Raw genomic sequence first — 20,888 nt, 5'->3', positions numbered from 1 at the left:
TACTTATGTACCTAGAAATGATTTTTGGAAAAAATAAATAGCAAACTATGAGACAGCTGCAGTTCAAATTTGACCCGCTTCCAACTGAATCGGCGGAAATTTGTCTTTTTCATGAGAGGTGGATCAAAACCTTTTACACCAAACCATTTGGTCAATTGTGCATTAAATATGTCCTAGTATTTTAGAAAAATGATTTGGTCCAATTTTGCAACAAATATATGGTAGGTTCTTCACAAAAAAACCTCCTTTTGGGCACTCAAAAATGGAAATGGTTTTTTCGTCCAAAGAAAGTGACAACTTCCTTAGGCAACATTGTTTGCCATTCCAATATGCACCCTTGTGCACAATATGATATCATTTGAACAAACTATGCCATGGATGTGGCCATAAGATTGATCATTTAGCTTGAAAGCCATGGATCTCCACACGTGATAGCTCGTTTCTGAGAACACTTTTTTAAAATAATTGCCGTATTACAAGTTTGTTATTTTTCCTAGGAACTTGGCCACATACAATGACACAATGCGTAGGTTTCCCAATTTTTTAATTTTTTTGAATTTTTTATGCCCGTTTCAAAATGCGGTCAAAACGGCGGGAATGACCGTTCCTAGCTAGTGGTTGAATCTTGGAACTTTTTTGGAGTTTCTATTATTAAAGAGATACTTATGTACCTAGAAATGATTTTTGAAAAAAATAAAGAGCAAACTACAAGGTTGCTACAGTTCAAATTTGACCCGCTTCCAGCTGAATCGGCGGAAATTTGTCTTTTTCATGAGAGGTGGATCAAAACTTTTTACACCCAACCATTTGGTCAATTGTTCATTAAATATGTCCTAGTATTTTAGAAAAAATGATTTGGTCCAATTTTGCAACAAATATATGGTAGGTCCTTCACAAAAAAACCTCCTATTGGGCACTCAAAAAATGGAAAATGGTTTTTTCGTCCAAAGAAAGTGACAACTTCCTTAGGCAACATTGTTTGCCATTCCAATATGCACCCTTGTGCACAATATGAGATCATTTGAACAAACTATGCCATGGATGTGGCCATAAGATTGATCATTTAGCTTGAAAGCCATGGATCTCCACACGTGATAGCTCGTTTCTGAGAACACTTTTTTAAAATAATTGCCGTATTACAAGTTTGTTATTTTTCCTACGAACTTGGCCACATACAATGACACAATGCGAAGGTTTCCCAATTTTTTGGTTTTTTTTAATTTTTTATGCCCGTTTCAAAATGCGGTCAAAACGGCGGGAATGACCGTTCCTAGCCAGTGGTTGAATCTTGGAACTTTTTTGGTGTTTCTATGATTAAATAGATACTTATGTACCTAGAAATGATTTTTGGAAAAAATAAATAGCAAACTATAAGACAGCTGCAGTTCAAATTTGACCCGCTTCCAACTGAATCGGCGGAAATTTGTCTTTTTCATGAGAGGTGGATCAAAACTTTTTACACCAAACCATTTGGTCAATTGTGCATTAAATATGTCCTAGTATTTTAGAAAAATGATTTGGTCCAATTTTGCAACAAATATATGGTAGGTCCTTCACAAAAAAACCTCCTTTTGGGCACTCAAAAATGGAAAATGGTTTTTTCGTCCAAAGAAAGTGACAACTTCCTTAGGCAACATTGTTTGCCATTCCAATATGCACCCTTGTGCACAATATGATATCATTTGAACAAACTATGCCATGGATGTGGCCATAAGATTGATCATTTAGCTTGAAAGCCATGGATCTCCACATGTGATACCTCGTTTCTGAGAACACTTTTTTAAAATAATTGCCGTATTACAAGTTTGTTATTTTTCCTAGGAACTTGGCCACATACAATGACACAATGCGAAGGTTTCCCAATTTTTTTGATTTTTTTTGAATTTTTTATGCCCGTTTTAAAATAGGGTCAAAACGGTGGGAATGACCGTTCCTAGCTAGTGGTTGAATCTTGGAACTTTTTTGGTGTTTCTATGATTAAATAGATACTTATGTACCTAGAAATGATTTTTGAAAAAAATGAAGAGCAAACTACAAGGTAGCTACAATTCAAATTTGACCTGCTTCCAGCTGAATCGGCGGAAATTTGTCTTTTTCATGAGAGGTGGATCAAAACTTTTTACACCCAACCATTTGGTCAATTGTGCATTAAATATGTCCTGGTATTTTAGAAAAATGATTTGGTCCAATTTTGCAACAAATATATGGTAGGTCCTTCACAAAAAAACCTCATTTTGGGCACTCAAAAAATGGAAAATGGTTTTTTCGTCCAAAGAAAGTGACAACTTCCTTAGGCAACATTGTTTGCCATTCCAATATGCACCCTTGTGCACAATATGAGATCATTTGAACAAACTATGCCATGGATGTGGCCATAAGATTGATCATGTAGCTTGAAAGCCATGGATCTCCACACGTGATAGGTCGTTTCTGAGAAAACTTTTTTAAAATAATTCCCGTATTACAAGTTTGTTATTTTTCCTAGGAACTTGGCCACATACAATGACACAATGCGAAGGTTTCCCAATTTTTTGATTTTTTTGAATTTTTTATGCCCGTTTCAAAATGCGGTCAAAACGGCACGAATGACCGTTCCTAGCTAGTGGTTGAATCTTGGAACTTTTTTGGTGATTCTATGATTAAATAGATACTTATGTACCTATAAATGATTTTTTTCAAAAAATAAATAGCAAACTATGAGACAGCTGCAGTTCAAATTTGACCCGCTTCCTACTTAATCGGCGGAAATTTGTCTTTTTCATGAGAGGTGGATCAAAACTTTTTACACCAAACCATTTGGTCAATTATACATTAAATATATCCTAGTATTTTAGAAAAATGATTTGGTCCAATTTTGCAACAAATATATGGTAGGTCCTTCACAAAAAAACCTCCTTTTGGGCACTCAAAAATGGAAAATGGTTTTTTCATCCAAAGAAAGTGACAACTTCCTTAGGCAACATTGTTTTCCATTCCAATATGCACCCTTGTGCACAATATGATGTCATTTAAACAAACTATGCCATGGATGTGGCCATAAGATTGATCATTTAGCTTGAAAGCCATGGCTCTCCACACCTGATAGCTCGTTTCTGAGAACACTTTTTTAAAATAATTGCCGTATTACAAGTTTGTTATTTTTCCTAGGAACTTGGCCACATACAATGACACAATCCGAAGGTTTCCCAATTTTTTGATTTTTTTTGAATTTTTTATGCCCGTTTCAAAATGCGGTCAAAACGGCGGGAATGACCGTTCCTAGCTAGTGGTTGAATCTTGGAACTTTTTTGGTGTTTCTATGATTAAATAGATACTTATGTACCTAGAAATGATTTTTGGAAAAAATAAATAGCAAACTATGAGACAGCTGCAGTTCAAATTTGACCCGCTTCCAGCTGAATCGGCGGAAATTTGTCTTTTTCATGAGAGGTGGATCAAAACCTTTTACACCAAACCATTTGGTCAATTGTGCATTAAATATGTCCTAGTATTTTAGAAAAATGATTTGGTCCAATTTTGCAACAAATATATGGTAGGTTCTTCACAAAAAAACCTCCTTTTGGGCACTCAAAAATGGAAATGGTTTTTTCGTCCAAAGAAAGTGACAACTTCCTTAGGCAACATTGTTTGCCATTCCAATATGCACCCTTGTGCACAATATGATATCATTTGAACAAACTATGCCATGGATGTGGCCATAAGATTGATCATTTAGCTTGAAAGCCATGGATCTCCACACGTGATAGCTCGTTTCTGAGAACACTTTTTTAAAATAATTGCCGTATTACAAGTTTGTTATTTTTCCTAGGAACTTGGCCACATACAATGACACAATGCGTAGGTTTCCCAATTTTTTAATTTTTTTGAATTTTTTATGCCCGTTTCAAAATGCGGTCAAAACGGCGGGAATGACCGTTCCTAGCTAGTGGTTGAATCTTGGAACTTTTTTGGAGTTTCTATTATTAAAGAGATACTTATGTACCTAGAAATGATTTTTGAAAAAAATAAAGAGCAAACTACAAGGTTGCTACAGTTCAAATTTGACCCGCTTCCAGCTGAATCGGCGGAAATTTGTCTTTTTCATGAGAGGTGGATCAAAACTTTTTACACCCAACCATTTGGTCAATTGTTCATTAAATATGTCCTAGTATTTTAGAAAAAATGATTTGGTCCAATTTTGCAACAAATATATGGTAGGTCCTTCACAAAAAAACCTCCTATTGGGCACTCAAAAAATGGAAAATGGTTTTTTCGTCCAAAGAAAGTGACAACTTCCTTAGGCAACATTGTTTGCCATTCCAATATGCACCCTTGTGCACAATATGAGATCATTTGAACAAACTATGCCATGGATGTGGCCATAAGATTGATCATTTAGCTTGAAAGCCATGGATCTCCACACGTGATAGCTCGTTTCTGAGAACACTTTTTTAAAATAATTCCCGTATTACAAGTTTGTTATTTTTCCTACGAACTTGGCCACATACAATGACACAATGCGAAGGTTTCCCAATTTTTTGGGTTTTTTTTAATTTTTTATGCCCGTTTCAAAATGCGGTCAAAACGGCGGGAATGACCGTTCCTAGCCAGTGGTTGAATCTTGGAACTTTTTTGGTGTTTCTATGATTAAATAGATACTTATGTACCTAGAAATGATTTTTGGAAAAAATAAATAGCAAACTATAAGACAGCTGCAGTTCAAATTTGACCCGCTTCCAACTGAATCGGCGGAAATTTGTCTTTTTCATGAGAGGTGGATCAAAACTTTTTACACCAAACCATTTGGTCAATTGTGCATTAAATATGTCCTAGTATTTTAGAAAAATGATTTGGTCCAATTTTGCAACAAATATATGGTAGGTCCTTCACAAAAAAACCTCCTTTTGGGCACTCAAAAATGGAAAATGGTTTTTTCGTCCAAAGAAAGTGACAACTTCCTTAGGCAACATTGTTTGCCATTCCAATATGCACCCTTGTGCACAATATGATATCATTTGAACAAACTATGCCATGGATGTGGCCATAAGATTGATCATTTAGCTTGAAAGCCATGGATCTCCACATGTGATACCTCGTTTCTGAGAACACTTTTTTAAAATAATTGCCGTATTACAAGTTTGTTATTTTTCCTAGGAACTTGGCCACATACAATGACACAATGCGAAGGTTTCCCAATTTTTTTGATTTTTTTTGAATTTTTTATGCCCGTTTTAAAATAGGGTCAAAACGGTGGGAATGACCGTTCCTAGCTAGTGGTTGAATCTTGGAACTTTTTTGGTGTTTCTATGATTAAATAGATACTTATGTACCTAGAAATGATTTTTGAAAAAAATGAAGAGCAAACTACAAGGTAGCTACAATTCAAATTTGACCTGCTTCCAGCTGAATCGGCGGAAATTTGTCTTTTTCATGAGAGGTGGATCAAAACTTTTTACACCCAACCATTTGGTCAATTGTGCATTAAATATGTCCTAGTATTTTAGAAAAATGATTTGGTCCAATTTTGCAACAAATATATGGTAGGTCCTTCACAAAAAAACCTCATTTTGGGCACTCAAAAAATGGAAAATGGTTTTTTCGTCCAAAGAAAGTGACAACTTCCTTAGGCAACATTGTTTGCCATTCCAATATGCACCCTTGTGCACAATATGAGATCATTTGAACAAACTATGCCATGGATGTGGCCATAAGATTGATCATGTAGCTTGAAAGCCATGGATCTCCACACGTGATAGGTCGTTTCTGAGAAAACTTTTTTAAAATAATTCCCGTATTACAAGTTTGTTATTTTTCCTAGGAACTTGGCCACATACAATGACACAATGCGAAGGTTTCCCAATTTTTTGATTTTTTTGAATTTTTTATGCCCGTTTCAAAATGCGGTCAAAACGGCACGAATGACCGTTCCTAGCTAGTGGTTGAATCTTGGAACTTTTTTGGTGATTCTATGATTAAATAGATACTTATGTACCTATAAATGATTTTTTTCAAAAAATAAATAGCAAACTATGAGACAGCTGCAGTTCAAATTTGACCCGCTTCCTACTTAATCGGCGGAAATTTGTCTTTTTCATGAGAGGTGGATCAAAACTTTTTACACCAAACCATTTGGTCAATTATGCATTAAATATATCCTAGTATTTTAGAAAAATGATTTGGTCCAATTTTGCAACAAATATATGGTAGGTCCTTCACAAAAAAACCTCCTTTTGGGCACTCAAAAATGGAAAATGGTTTTTTCGTCCAAAGAAAGTGACAACTTCCTTAGGCAACATTGTTTTCCATTCCAATATGCACCCTTGTGCACAATATGATGTCATTTAAACAAACGATGCCATGGATGTGGCCATAAGATTGATCATTTAGCTTGAAAGCCATGGCTCTCCACACCTGATAGCTCGTTTCTGAGAACACTTTTTTAAAATAATTGCCGTATTACAAGTTTGTTATTTTTCCTAGGAACTTGGCCACATACAATGACACAATCCGAAGGTTTCCCAATTTTTGATTTTTTTTGAATTTTTTATGCCCGTTTCAAAATGCGGTCAAAACGGCGGGAATGACCGTTCCTAGCTAGTGGTTGAATCTTGGAACTTTTTTGGTGTTTCTATGATTAAATAGATATTATGTACCTAGAAATGATTTTTGAAAAAAAGAAAGAGCAAACTACAAGGTAGCTACAGTTCAAATTTGACCCGCTTCCAGCTGAATCGGCGGAAATTTGTCTTTTTCATGAGAGGTGGATCAAAACTTTTTACACCCAACCATTTGGTCAATTGTGCATTAAATATGTCCTAGTATTTTAGAAAAATGATTTGGTCCAATTTTGCAACAAATATATGGTAGGTTCTTCACAAAAAAACCTCCTTTTGGGCACTCAAAAAATGGAAAATGGTTTTTTCGTCCAAAGAAAGTGACAACTTCCTTAGGCAACATTGTTTGACATTCCAATATGCACCCTTGTGCACAATATGAGATCATTTGAACAAACTATGCCATGGATGTGGCCATAAGATTGATCATGTAGCTTGAAAGCCATGGATCTCCACACGTGATAGCTCGTTTCTGAGAACACTTTTTAAAAATAATTCCCGTATTACAAGTTTGTTATTTTTCCTAGTAACTTGGCCACATACAATGACACAATGCGAAGGTTTCCCAATTTTTTGATTTTTTTTGAATTTTTTATGCCCGTTTCAAAATGCGGTCAAAACGGTGGGAATGACCGTTCCTAGCTAGTGGTTGAATCTTGAAACTTTTTTGGTGTTTCTATGATTAAATAGATACTTATGTACCTAGAATGATTTTTGAAAAAAATAAAGAGCAAACTACAAGGTAGCTGCAGTTCAAATTGGATAGGTCTTTCACAAAAAAACTCATTTTAAGCATTGAAAAAAGGAATGAAAAAATTGTATGTAATCAATCATGACCAATTTATTTGGTAAAAAAATCATCAAACTGTTTGGTGCGTTCTGATTGGTCCATAGGCATATCACGCGGATCATGCATCAACCACCGTCGGATGCTTCTGGATCCAACGGCAGCTCTCACCCTCTCACCCAAACCCTAGCTTCCCCGATCCACTCTTCCCGATCCACTCTCCCCCTCTCGTCCCACAGCCGCCACCCCAACCCTCTCGATCCCCAACCACCCAGCCGCCACCAGTGCCGTCCTCTGTCCTCTCCCCCAACCCTGGCCGCCGGCAACCCCTCCCCTCCCCTTCTCTCCCAAGGCCGCGGTCGGATCCGCGCTCCCTCCTCGCTCATGACATAGACCTAGCCGCATGGCATGGCCATGGCCATGGCGGCGGCCAGATCCACCCCCTCCCCTGCTCCGTTCCCTCGACGCCCGGCGGCCAGATCCACCACCTCCCCTGCTCCGTTCCCTCTCTCCCAGATCCATACGCAGCCGCCGCCATCCTATCCCCTTCCCTCACCTCACAATCTCCCTCTCCCCGACCCATACCTCCCTCTCTCTGCCATCCCAACCCCTACCCCGCCGCCGGCCTCCCCCATCCCCACCGCCGACGACCTCCTCATCTCCCACAACCTTAGCCCCGCCGCCGCGTCCCTCCTCCTCCTCTCCCACCGCGCACAGATCGGCGAGGCACCACATCTGGTGGCTGACGTCTCCGCCTCCGCCGGCCAGGTGCTCGTCAAGCGGCTCCAGGAGTCTCCGCCTCCGCCGGCTCCGCCGGGCGCCCCCGCCGTGGTGGCGTTGGTCCGGCAGGTGATGGCATCGGCGGAGCTCGGGGCCAAGGTGGGGCGGCAGCTCGGAGCTCCGGCGCACCGAGGGCAACGCGTGCTTCCGCAAGGCCCGCGTCGGTGCCGCCATCGACTGCTACACCGAGGCGAGCGCGCGCACCCCCCAAAACCTCCTCCTTCCTCCCCCAATCCCCTTCTTCGCGGCCGGCGATTCGATCCGTGGAATCCCCTCCGGTTATCGAATGCAAGAATTGATTGGTTGGTTTCCAGGCGATTGCGCTGTGCCCCGGCGTCGCGGTCTACTGGGTGAACCGGGGCCTCTGCCACTTCCGCCGCAAGGACTGGGCCAGGGTCGAGGAGGACAGCAGGAGGGCGCTCGCGCTCGACGACGCCTCCGTCAAGGTGACTCACACAGATAGATTATTATCCCCGTTTCATCAGTTCATGCCTGAGGAAGAAGGGGCGTATAGATTTGTAAAATGTGCAGTTTCAGAGCTTCATCTGTTCTTGCTTCTGTTGCGATGATGCAGGGACACTATCTGCTAGGGTGCGCTCTGCTCGATAAGGAGGACTGCGCTCTCGCCGTCAAGGAGTTCGAGAAGGTCCGCGGTTTGCAAATCCTCTCTGTACATTCTGAACCAGGGTCTGTATTATACTAAGATCATCACGTTCCTGCCATTTACAGTATAAGAATTGGTAGATTGTAAGCACCAGTCTGACTGACGATTAACTTGAAGATGGTCTAGAATATCTGTCAGGAGTTGGCGTGAGTTGTAGTCTAACACATTTATTGGATTTTATTGTCTGCGTTTTCCATAGCATTGCGGAATTTTAACTGAACCCCTTGCCCACTTTCACATTTGTAAATATCATCAGATGAAATGGTTTCACTCTTACCACTTGGTGGCTCTACATAGCTTGTCATCAGCTTGTTATCTTCTTGAGAAAGATGGAAAAATCAATGTGTAACGACTAGTACTGATTTTCTTGGTGCCTTTCGCCCCGCTCTTCTGATTACCTATGGATTTAATTGACAATTCTAGCTAAAGTTAATTTTTACTGATCAAGGTGGGGCCAAGGTCCTCTACAGAATTTACAAAAGCAATTTTTACTGTATGAAGAAACTAAATAGATATAGTCCGTCGTATTCTTAACAACACAAAACGATGCATCTTCCAAGCAAAAGTAATTTTGCATATCCAAAAGAGAAGCGCCCTGCAGCCTGTTGTTACTTCCATCTCTGTTCCAAAAACAGAGGAACCATCTTTTTTGGTTCAGATAATTGCGAGGAAATTCCTGAACTGATCCCTGCTTCCTCTGGTTGTTGTTTGTGCCAGGTGACCCAAGGTTGCTGAAGAGGAGCAGCAGCCGCACAAGAGTATCTGAAGATGACTCCTCCGTTTCTAACCCATCCCCTTCCTTCCACTGTTTTGGATGATGAACTTGATCCTGCTTAATTAATTAATTTCTCATCGTGCTTAATTAGTTGTAAATGTGCCCCCTTATTGAAGAAGAAGATAATACAAATGTAATTTAATTGGATGGTCCCTTTCATCGTGCTTAATTAGCTGTAAATGTGCCTCCCTTACTGAAGAAGATAAGAATCCATATGTCTTATGCAAAATTAACTTTGTCATCTTGTAAGCACTCTAGGCAGTGTCTAGAGGGTGAAAATATGAGAACAAAAAAGAATTACTGGATTAATTTAAAACATCCATCCTTTACTCCGTCCATGTCATTGTTATTTACCCCTGGGAGTATTTTTAACTTGAAAATCTCTGGTGAACTGCCATTTCAAGTACATTTGCTTGCTCTGTTAATTTTTTGGGTTAATCCATCTTGCTCTGTTAAGTTAAATTTGATATGTGGAGTAGCAGCAGTAAGCTAGACCCTCCATCTTGCTCTGTACATAGTCAAAGCTACTCCAAGTTAGCAGCAATACTGTTAACTTCTCAATTTGCTTGGATTACATTTAACTTCTAGTACTCCAGTAGTCTAGTAATTTTGCTTAGAGTATTTAACAAGATTGAACTGTACATGTGTGGAGTAATTTTGCTGGGAGTATTTAACAAGATTGATAGTGGGTTCTATGCATCGCCATTTATGAGTTATGCAGAATAAGAATTACAATTTGCTGCAATTCAGATGTTTTGAATTCTTCAATCTTGAATTGTTCAATGATGATAGCTATCTTGCATCGTACTATAAAATCATGGATCGGCAACTAGGTGATTGTCAATCTGTTCTTGCTAGATGTGTTGTTGTTTTTCTTCTTCTAAGATAAGATGGTAGCATCACATGTCATCCTATCATGTTGTACTAGTTCCTGAAGTGTAAGATAAGATGGTGGCATCAGATGTGTGTTCTGACTTGTGACTGCTTACTACATGGATACATGCAACTAGCTAGCAACCTAGCAGTACTAGTAAGAATATATGTGACTAATTCCCTCCCTATACCTTGTGATTGATTCCAGGTATATACAGATGCCATCTTTGTCTGGCAACATATGCACCTGATTACATTCAGGTGCATATAGTATACTTGAACAGTGTAAACATATGCATCTGCAAAATTATCTCATTCATAGTGTGGTGCCTATGTATACCAGTTATCAATTGGCTTGATTTAGGCTTTTGATAGTCAGTGTCTCAGTGACAGAAATAACTCAAAAGCTATACCTTTAGCTGTGCTGGCAATCGAATGTATATAATCGTAACCGTTAGTTATTACCGTAGCTAGCAGATCTCTTTAGTAAGCAGTAACTGGTAGTTCTCATAATCCATCCCATAGATTACTTCCCCAATGTGTGTTCCAAGGGCTTTACCTGTTAGAATTGATGCTTGTTTCTACTAAGTGTTGCACTTGTTTCTACTAAGTTTTAACTGTGAATCTGTTGTTTCACATATACTATATACAACTGATGCCTTGAAGAAGTCAGCTCCCCTTGGATGGTGCAGTGTAGCAAATAAATGTTGATTCATTCATTCTTTGGTGAGTGCACACTACTAGCACATTTTTTGCTGTGATCAAGTGCGAATCATATCCAGTTGTTTTCTCACATTATTATTTGGTTATGCCATGCCGCTGCCATTGTTTGCTTAAGCATGATTTGCTCCAACCTGGCATTGTGTTGTACTAGTACTAGTACATACTTCAATTGCATGCATGCATGTTTGCCGTTCCCGGAACTGTCTGACTGCTTTGCATATGGCTTGTGTCTTGCTGCTCTCTGACCTGTTGTACTGTCCATATGTTACTTGATCATTTGCAAAATATATCTCAGTTTTTGCTGTAATGAGAATGTTATATGCATGGTTTCCTGTTAAATCTAAAGTTCTGCAGCAAATTTTCATCGTTATGAGAATTTTATAATCACGGATTCACTTGATTATGTTTCTAACTTCTCATAATTTATTATTTGCAGATGTTGGCTTTCATTCTTCCAAAGTTGGGTGTACATGAGCTCTAGGAAGAATCCCGAAGATAAACCACACCCAGCAATGTGTTTTAGCTCACTAGAGATAGTTATGCTTGGAGCTAGTTATGTGTATATTTAGTTATATTTTATAGCTGAATACCAGAATTGTACTATGCTTGGCTGTTGTATGAAATATTATGCCTTATTGGCTCTTTTTGAATCAAATTATCTAATTGCACAAATATAGAACTGGTGTGTGGTACCCGAAAAGCAAACCTGGTAATTGGTTCCCATTTGACTAGTGGGACCTACTTTAAAATAGAAAAGAAACAAAAGAAAACTGACAAGTGGCTGAAAAAAGGCCGAGGCCCCCCAAAAAATTGCATTGTAAAAGGTTTCGGCCCAACACATAAAAGTCTATTGGGCTTGGCCCATGTAGCTTACCCAAATTGAAAGAAAAAAAACAACAAATGGGCTGAATTGTTGGGCTCGGCCCATGTAAAACACCTAATCGGACCGGGCTGAATCTTGTCAGTGACCTTTTCAATTCGTCACAATTTTGTCACGTCAGATTGCCACGTCGGATCCGACATGGCCTAGGGAGAGAGCTAGCGACCAAAACAGAAGGTCATAGGATCAACGACCTTTTGTTAAAGGTCGCTATAGTCAGTTTACGACCGCCAGCTTTTGACCTTCTGTTTTTGGTCACAAAAAGGTCGTAAATGGAAATTTGTGACCTTTCAGTGACCAATAGTGGTGGTCATAAGTTGACATATTTCTTGTAGTGATGTTCAGAGGTTTGGTTGAAGTTTTTCATGTGGAATATGTAGTCCAAACTGTACTGCCCCGTGCTTTAGAATTGTACTAGCATGTGCTTCAAAATTGTAGTAAATGTACTTCACTTTAGGGAAAGCACAGTTGTGCTTCAGGCGGAAGCACACATGTGCTTCATGCCAAAACACATATGTGCTTCACTTTCTAGGAAATGCGAGAAGCACAACTGTAGTCCATGCTCCTATGAGGAAAAAAAACAAGAAAACCCAAAGAAACACAAGAAAAAACGAAAAAATAAAACCAAAAACTGTCTTGATGACACATGTGGCAGCACCAAGACGGAGATTTTCTCTCAGGAGGATATGGGTAGTTGTCGGTGTCAAAACCGATGGATCTCGGATAGGGGGTCCCGAACTGTGCGTCTAGGCCGGATGGTAACAGGAGGCAGGAGACACGAAGTTTTACCCAGGTTCGGGCCCTCTCGATGGAGGTAAAACCCTACGTCCTGCTTGATTAATATTGATGGTATGGGTATTACAAGAGTTGATCTACCACGAGATCAGAGAGGCTAAACCCTAGAAGCTAGCCTATGATATGATTGTTGATGTGTATGTTGTCCTATGGACTAAAACCCTCCGGTTTATATAGACACCGGAGAGGGTTAGGGTTACATAGAGTCAGTTACAATGGTAGGAGATCTGATCATCCGTATCGCCAAGCTTGCCTTCCACGTCAAGGAAAGTCCCTTCCGGACATGGGACGCAGTCTTCAATCTTGTATCTTCATAGTCCTGGAGTCCGGCTGAAGGTATAGTCCGGCTATCCGGACACCCCCTAATCCAAGACTCGCTCAGTAGCCCCCGAACCAGACCTCAATGACGATGAGTCCGGTGCGCAAATTGTCTTCGGAATTGCAAGGCGGGTTCTCCTCCAAATTCCATGTACCTGTTGAATAAAGTTCGGTTTCTTGTAGATGTTGCGCTCCTTGGCTTCTGCGCCCAATAATGGCCGCTCCCCACGTGTCAAACGAATATGAAAGGTCTGGGTATTTTTACATTCACACCCCCAGCCGCATAAACAAGCTGACCTATTTAAGGAGACGAGGATTTAGATCCCAACCACACCTTCCCCCTTCGCGAGTGTTCATCAGAGCGCATTCAACAAAGATCCATTCCACCATGGCCAGCCGTCGCGACTCCTCCTCCCGCCCTTCCAGCCCTAAGCCTGGATATTGGGAAAGATGCTCCATCCCGCATAGCGAGTTAGTGACGCTCCAGACCAAGGGATTTCTCCCCCCGGCCTATATGATCCCGGTTCGAGCCGGTCTTGCCGTCTACAACGGCGGAGAGCAAGCGGAGAGTGCCCCTAATCCCTCCAAAGGAGAGCGGGTGTGCCTCGTCCCTTATTTAATAAGGGGGCACGGATTTCCAATCCATCCATTTCTCCGGGGGTTGCTGGAGTTCTACGGCCTCCAGCTACATCATCTCACGCCTGCCTCAGTACTGCATATTGCGGGCTTTGTAGCCCTCTGCGAGCTGTTCTTGGGTGTTGAAGCTCATTTCGGACTTTGGAGGCAGCTATTTTGCCTCGTGCCCCGTTCCAAGAAGGGGTCTATGTATCAAGTGGGCGGAGCCGAAGTATGGCGTATCGCCAGGACCGGCTATCTATCCGGAACCCCAAAGAAGGCGTCCGAAGACTAGCCCTCGGAATGGTTTACATAGAAGACGTCCCGCTGCCGGATCCTGTCCGGAGCGGCCTCCCTGAATTCAACAATGCTCCCTTAAAGAAGTGCCTAAGCTGGCGCCCACGGAGCCCTCAGAGGGAAAGTGACAGGGACGTTGTTTACTTGATGGGCCGAATAAGATTGTTAGCTCATTCCGGACTAACCATGATCGGGGTCATGGCCGCATGCATCATGCGAGGGGTGCAGCCACTACAGTATAGAGGCCACCCCATGTGGGATTTCAACGGGGAGGACAACACCACCCGCTACGGCCGTAAGGGGCCGGATTCGGCTGTGGCTCTAGTAAAGACCCTGTCCGCTTTGTACAAGGGAGAAGAGGAGGATTTTCTCCGCGTTGACCCAAAGGGTGGATTTTCCATGTACAATCCTCCATGCTGGGTGAGTGATCACACTTTGCCCATCCGTTTTATATACCCATTGTTAAATATTTGATCATAGTGATTCCGACGCAGGAACTGCGCCAGGCTGTTAAAGAAATGAACAACCCTCCTCCACAACCCGAGGACCCAGGACGGTCCCTCGACCCGGACTCGCAAGAGGATCCAGAGCTTTCGGTGGATCTGATTGATGGAGTGTTCCATCAATTGAGCAAGGACAACGCCCTGGTGTCCATTACGGCCGATTATCCAGGGCTAATCCAGGCCTCCCAGAAACAGGAGGCCGAACCTGCGGCGACAAGCCAACGAGGGGCCGCAGGGCCCCGAGGGCAGAAAAGTGGGGCAGTCCGGACCGGGGCGTCAGCGCAAAGGTATGGCGCATCCCTTTATCCCAGGTGTCGTACCTTCAGGGCATATTAACACTTGAGCTCTCTTCACGATAAAGAGACCTCGCCGAACTATATTCGGAGAGACCGCCAATCGCGCCTCCACCAGCCAGGCTCCAAAGCCTGGCCCAAAAGCGGGGCCGAACACAAGGCGCGTACCGGATGCTCCTCCGACGGAGGATGTGGACAGGTTGTCTGCCACCAACTCTGAGGTGGAGAGTGCCATGAAGCACAGGCGTCGCCGGACAATTCTTCGCGACGCTTGTTTCTCCTAAGAGGCGTTAGATGCCTTTAAGTCGGGAGATGCGTATCTCCGTGCCGCTCAAAATAGTCTAACCAAAGCCACGGAGCAATATGTAAAAGACATACGGGTAAGAAAATTTTGGTAATTATATATATACCAGTAGCCCCCGAGACTTGAAACAGTTAAAATAACTGATTTAAGGATCATTTGTTATGCAGATTCTTACAGAAAAGAATTCCCTACTATCCAAGGAGCTGGAAGAGTGCAAAGCCCAACTTGAGGCCGCACTGGCCGTGGCAGGGGAGCCTAAAGAGGCCCCCTCAGGTAATATACACTTCAAAAGATAAGTATTTTGCGAAACACGGCTTTGGTGTGAATTTTGACAAATGAAATTGCAGATGGCGCCGGATTGGATCCGGAAAGGCAACACCTCCTACGCCAGCTAAAGGCTGGTGAGAGGGTGCTGTTAAAGGTGATGGGGGAGAAGAACGATCTCCGAGATGCCAACACCAAGCTGGGCGTCGAGCTGAAAGATGTTCGTGCCCAGCTGTTAGACTCCGTGAAGGAGAATCAGCGGCTTCGGCGCGGCATATTTAGTAAGTGCTTGAATGAACCTTTTGAAAGAAAGTTCGGCGAGGAAGTCGACTAATAAAGCAATGTCTGTAGGTGTGCTGATAGGTCGTCCTGCAGAGGAGATGCCCGGTTCTACGGGTGACCTTCTTCCCGAGCTCTCGCAACTGCTCGATCGAGTTCGGCAGGCGATGCGAGGCGTCGCCCAGGCCCTGTGGCCATCCGTCTCCATGCCCGAAGGTCTTGGAGAGCTTGCGGAGAAGCTAAAAGGAGCACGGCGGCGCTTCCGATTATTGAAAATATCAGCCTGCCGTCAAGGCGCTAGGGAGGCCTGGGCCATGGTGAAGACGCGGTATGCAAAGGCTGACCCCAACCACATGGCCGAGGTCGGTCCTATAGGGCCCGATGGGAAGGAGATCCCTTTAAGCTTAGTATACGGCCAAGTAGAGTTGGCCGCAAAGTATTCCCAGCAGGACTGTAAATTAGACAGCCTGTTAGATGGTATTGAAGAGGAATACGATCAGTCAAAATGACTATGTAATGTAATTGACATTTATGATGCCTTCTAGCAGGATTGTAGATTGTTTGTCATGGCCGACCTTTTCGCTTCAGCCTCGGGACCTGACGGTCCGGAGTGTGTCCGAATTCCCATGCGGTTATATAAGAACCGGGGAATGCATGGAGACCAGGCGTAGGGGTCATTAGTGCGTGAACAGACAAGTGCCCGACTAGTTATGTTATATTACATGGTTAGTAAGAAACATCTTCCAGGGAGAATAGTTCTGTTAGGGGTTCCTTTCCCTGGGAGGCATGCCCTAAAGTGCATGTCCATGCTGCGAAAAGAAACGCAGGAAAAACATCTGGGGGCATATAGATAAAAATAAAAAAGATCATCTTCAATTCACCGACCGAATATTCCCTTAAGAACGCTAGCTTTCGGCTTCACCCAGTCTGAGGTACACGTCCGGCTGACCCGGCAGTAACAATCGCAGAGGTGCTCCCTTTACCACCTAGCCGAACAATCGGGAACGTAGGGGTAAGCACAGGAGCCAGGCAACCCAGCTTGGCCAAAACTTAAGTCATATTGATGCATATAATGGTGAATAAAAGGTACATGCGGAAGTGTGACACATGTGTTGGGCATGAATCCCGTATGAATAAGCTTCTGTTTAAAGAAGCCCCCAGGTCTAATGAGCGCGGATGACGCGTCACTTTATGATCCTTTAAGGGCTATAAGAGAGAGAGGGAAGAAGAAGAGAAATGCAAGACAGAATATATATAAAAAATGGACAGAGGAAGGAGACGGACATAGAGTCCGGCGCTTAGGCGTAGAATCTTCGGAGACGGGCTGCGTTCCATGGGTTCGGCTCGAGTCGGTTATCCGATGCATCTCGCAGGCGGTACGCTCCACCAGTCAGGACTTGGTCAATTATGAAGGGACCTTCTCACTTGGGCTTGAGTTTGTCCTTTTTCTTGTCCGGTAGTCGTAGAACTAATTCGCCAACATTGTAATTTTTTGCCCGTACTTCTCTGCTTTGGTATCTTCGAGCCTGCTGTTGATAGAATGCGGAACGGGCTTTTGCCACATCACGCTCCTCCTCCAATGCGTCTAAGCTGTCCTGCCGATCGAGCTCGGCATCTCTTTCTTCGTACATGCGCACTCGATGTGAGTCATGAATTATGTCGCAGGGCAAAACTGCCTCTGCGCCGTACACCATAAAGAATGGTGTGTATCCGGTGGTGCGATTCGGCGTGGTTCGCAGCCCCCAGAGTACGGAGTCGAGCTCCTCTACCCAGTGCGTGTTAGATTCCTTGAGGGACTGCACTAATCTGGGTTTAATGCCGCTCATGATAAGACCATTTGCACGTTTGACCTAGCCGTTAGTTTGTGGGTGATAGACGGAAGCATAGTCGAGCTTGATACCCATGTTTTTGCACCAGAGTTTTACCTCGTCGGCCGTGAAGTTCGTGCCATTGTCAGTGATGATGCTGTGGGGAACACCGTAACGGTGTACAACCCCGGATATAAAGTCTATCACAGGTCCGGATTCGGCCGTCTTAACAGGCTTGGCTTCTATCCATTTGGTGAACTTATCCACCATGACCAGTAAGTATTTGTGCTTGTGGGTTCCGCCTTTAAGGGGTCCAACCATGTCAAGCCCGCAGACCGCGAAGGGCCAAGTAATGGGGATAGTTCGGAGGGCGGTGGGTGGCATATGGCTTTGGTTTGCAAAGAGCTGGCAACCGGTGCATCGTTGGACTAAGTCCTAAGCGTCTGCCCGGGCCGCCGGCCAATAAAAGCCTGTACGGAAGGCCTTGCTTACAAGGGACCGAGCTGCAGCATGATGACCGCCCAGTCCGGCATGAATTTCAGCCAGGAGGTTCCGCCCCTCCTCTTCGGAGATGCACCTTTGAAGGACTCCGGTAGTGCTTTTCTTATAAAGCTCTCCCTCGTGGACTCTGTAGGCTTTGGATCGCCGCACTATGCAGCGTGCCTCATTTTGGTCCTCGGGGAGTTCCTGCCTAGTGAGGTAGGCGAGGAATGGTTCTGTCCACGGGGCGATGAAGGCCATTATTACGTGGGCTGAAGGTGTTATTTCATTGGCAGAGCCTCCGATTGTGTCGGAATTTTCGGTGTCGGGCAGTGCGGTTGGGTCTGGGGTGTTATTGTTCGGCTCCCCTTCCCATACTACGGATGGCTTGAACAGCCTTTCCAAGAAGATGTTGGGGGGACTACATCGCGTTTTGCGCCGATGCGTGCCAGGACATCTGCCGCCTGATTGTTTTCCCGGGCTATATGGTGAAATTCAAGCCCCTCGAACCGAGCTGGCATTTTTAGGACGACGTTGCGGTAGGCTGCCATTTTTGGATCCTTGGCATCGAAGTCTCCATTTATTTGGGATATTGCGAGGTTCGAGTCCCCGCGCACCTCTAGGCGTTGAATACCCATGGATACTGCCATCCGGAGACCATGTAAAAGGGCCTCATATTCGGCTGCGTTGTTGGAGTCCGTGTACATAATCTGGAGTACGTATTGAACTGTGTCTCCTGTGGGGGACGTCAAAACGATGCCAGCCCCCAGTCCGGCCAACATCTTGGAGCCATCGAAGTGCATGATCCAATTTGAATATGTGCCGTACTCTTTAGGGAGTTCGGCCTCCGTCCATTCTGCGACGAAGTCGGCCAAGACTTGCGACTTGATGGCTCGCCATGGCTTATAAGTTATGTCGAACGGGAGGAGCTCAATGGCCCATTTTGCAATCCGTCCCGTTGCGTCACGGTTGTTTATAATATCGTTAAGTGGTACTTCCGAGGCTACTGTTATTGAACACTCTTGAAAGTAGTGTCGTAGCTTCCGGGATGCCATGAATACCGCGTACGCGATCTTTTGATAATGCGGGTACCGTGATTTGCAAGGGGTGAGGACAGTGGACACATAATAGACCGGCTTTTGAAGGGGGAATCTGTGTCCGTCCGCTTCTCGTTCGACAACGAGCACTGCGCTTACAACCTGATGTGTTGCTGCAATGTATAATAGCATTGGTTCGACAATATTTGGCGCGACCAGGACTGGGTTTGTTGCGAGTATGGCTTTTATCTCCTCGAGTCCGGCCGTGGCTGCATCCGTCCATTCAAAGTGTTTGGTGCGCCGAAGGAGGCGGTAAAGGGGTAAGGCCTTTTCTCCCAAGCGGGAGATAAAGCGGCTTAGAGCCGCCACGCATCCGATTAAATTTTGTATTTGTTTGAGGTCCTTTGGGATATCCAGTTGTGACAGAGCTCGGATCTTGGCTGGATTTGCTTCGATTCCTCTACCGGATACAATGAAGCCCAAGAGCTTTCCGGCTGGAACGCCGAAAACGCATTTTTCCAGGTTGAGCTTGATGCCGTATGTTCGGAGGTTATCAAATGTGAGCCTCAAGTTGTCTACTAGAGATTCGACATGTCTTGTTTTGACGACCACATCATCTACATATGCCTCCACTGTTTTGCCGATCTGGCTTGCCAGACATGTCTGAATCATGCGCTGATATGTTGCGCTGGCGTTTTTGAGCCCGAAGGGCATTGTGTTGAAGCAGAATGGGCCGTATGGTGTGATAAATGCCGTTGCGGATTGGTCTGATTCTGCCATCTTGATTTGATGGTAGCCGGAATATGCGTCGAGGAAACACAACGAATCGTGTCCTGCGGTAGCGTCAATAATTTGATTGATGCGGGGGAGGGGGAAGGGATCCTTTGGGCAAGCCTTGTTAAGGTCTTTAAAATCAATGCACAGGCGCCAGGATTTTTCCTTCTTTGGTATCATCACCAGGTTTGCTAGCCAGTCCGGATGTTTTATATCTTTGATGAATCCGGCCTCCAATAGCTTTGCTAGCTCCTCTCCCATAGCCTGTCTCTTAGGTTCAGAAAAACGCCGAAGAGCCTGTTTGACAGGTTTGAATCCTGTTTGGATATTTAAGCTGTTCTCGGCCAGCCTGCGTGGGATTCCTGGCATGTCTGAAGGGTGCCAGGCGAAAATGTCCCAGTTTTCTCGTAGGAACTCTTGCAGTGCGGCGTCTACATCATGGTTTAACTATGCCCCGATGGAAGCTGTTTTATTTGGGTCCGTTGGATGGACTTGGAATTTGACTATTTCGTCCGCCGGTTTAAAGGAGGTGGACTTTGATGTTTCATCGAGTACCACATCATCCCTATTTATCGTAGAGCGTAGCGCAGTTAGTTCCTCAGCCGCTAGGGCTTCGGATAGTGCCTCGAGGGCCAGTGCGGCTGTCTTGTTTTCGGCGCGGAGTGCTATGTCCGGATCACTAGCGAGAGTGATGATCCCGTTAGGCCCGGGCATTTTGAGCTTCATGTACTCGTAATGGGGTATTGCTTGGAAGATTGTAAACGCTTCCCGCCCTAGCAGAGCGTGATAACCGCTGCTGGACGGAGCCACATGGTGTTGGGGAACGTAGTAATTTCAAAAATTTCCCTACGCACACGCAAGATCATGGTGATGCATAGCAAGGAGTGGAGAGTATGATCTACGTACCCTTGTAGATTGCAACGGAAGCGTTGACACAACGTGGAGGAAGTAGTCGTACGTCTTCTTCCCGATCCGACCGATCCAAGCACCGTTACTCCGGCACCTCCGAGTTCTTAGCACACGTTCAGCTCGATGACGATCCTCGG

The 20,888-nt window shown here is 44.1% G+C and overlaps 1 protein-coding gene across 3 annotated transcripts; it reads left to right on the top strand.

Annotated features, from left to right (window-relative positions):
- Positions 1-7,594: 7,594 nt before the first annotated feature.
- LOC125506849 (uncharacterized) lies at positions 7,595-11,850 on the top strand. 3 transcript variants are annotated; one of them, XM_087525290.1, is made up of 6 exons: positions 7,595-8,350; positions 8,475-8,606; positions 8,735-8,806; positions 9,542-10,733; positions 11,139-11,198; positions 11,632-11,850. In XM_087525290.1, the coding sequence occupies exons 1-3, from the start codon at positions 7,789-7,791 to the stop codon at positions 8,767-8,769; spliced, it is 729 nt and encodes a 242-aa protein (XP_087381416.1). In that variant the 5' UTR covers positions 7,595-7,788; the 3' UTR covers positions 8,770-8,806; positions 9,542-10,733; positions 11,139-11,198; positions 11,632-11,850. The 3 variants fall into 3 exon arrangements, with proteins under 3 accessions (XP_087381416.1, XP_087381414.1, XP_087381415.1); XM_087525288.1 differs by having other exon boundaries at positions 9,542-11,198; XM_087525289.1 differs by having other exon boundaries at positions 8,735-8,847; positions 9,542-11,198.
- Positions 11,851-20,888: the final 9,038 nt, after the last annotated feature.

This window comes from Triticum urartu, chromosome 5A (genome assembly GCF_056163025.1).
Source record: "Triticum urartu cultivar PI428250 chromosome 5A, HENAU_Tu73, whole genome shotgun sequence".
In the NCBI taxonomy this organism is placed as follows: domain Eukaryota; kingdom Viridiplantae; phylum Streptophyta; class Magnoliopsida; order Poales; family Poaceae; genus Triticum; species Triticum urartu.
Note: the sequence above shows the minus strand (reverse complement) of the source record. Positions and strands in the feature narration are given on the sequence as shown.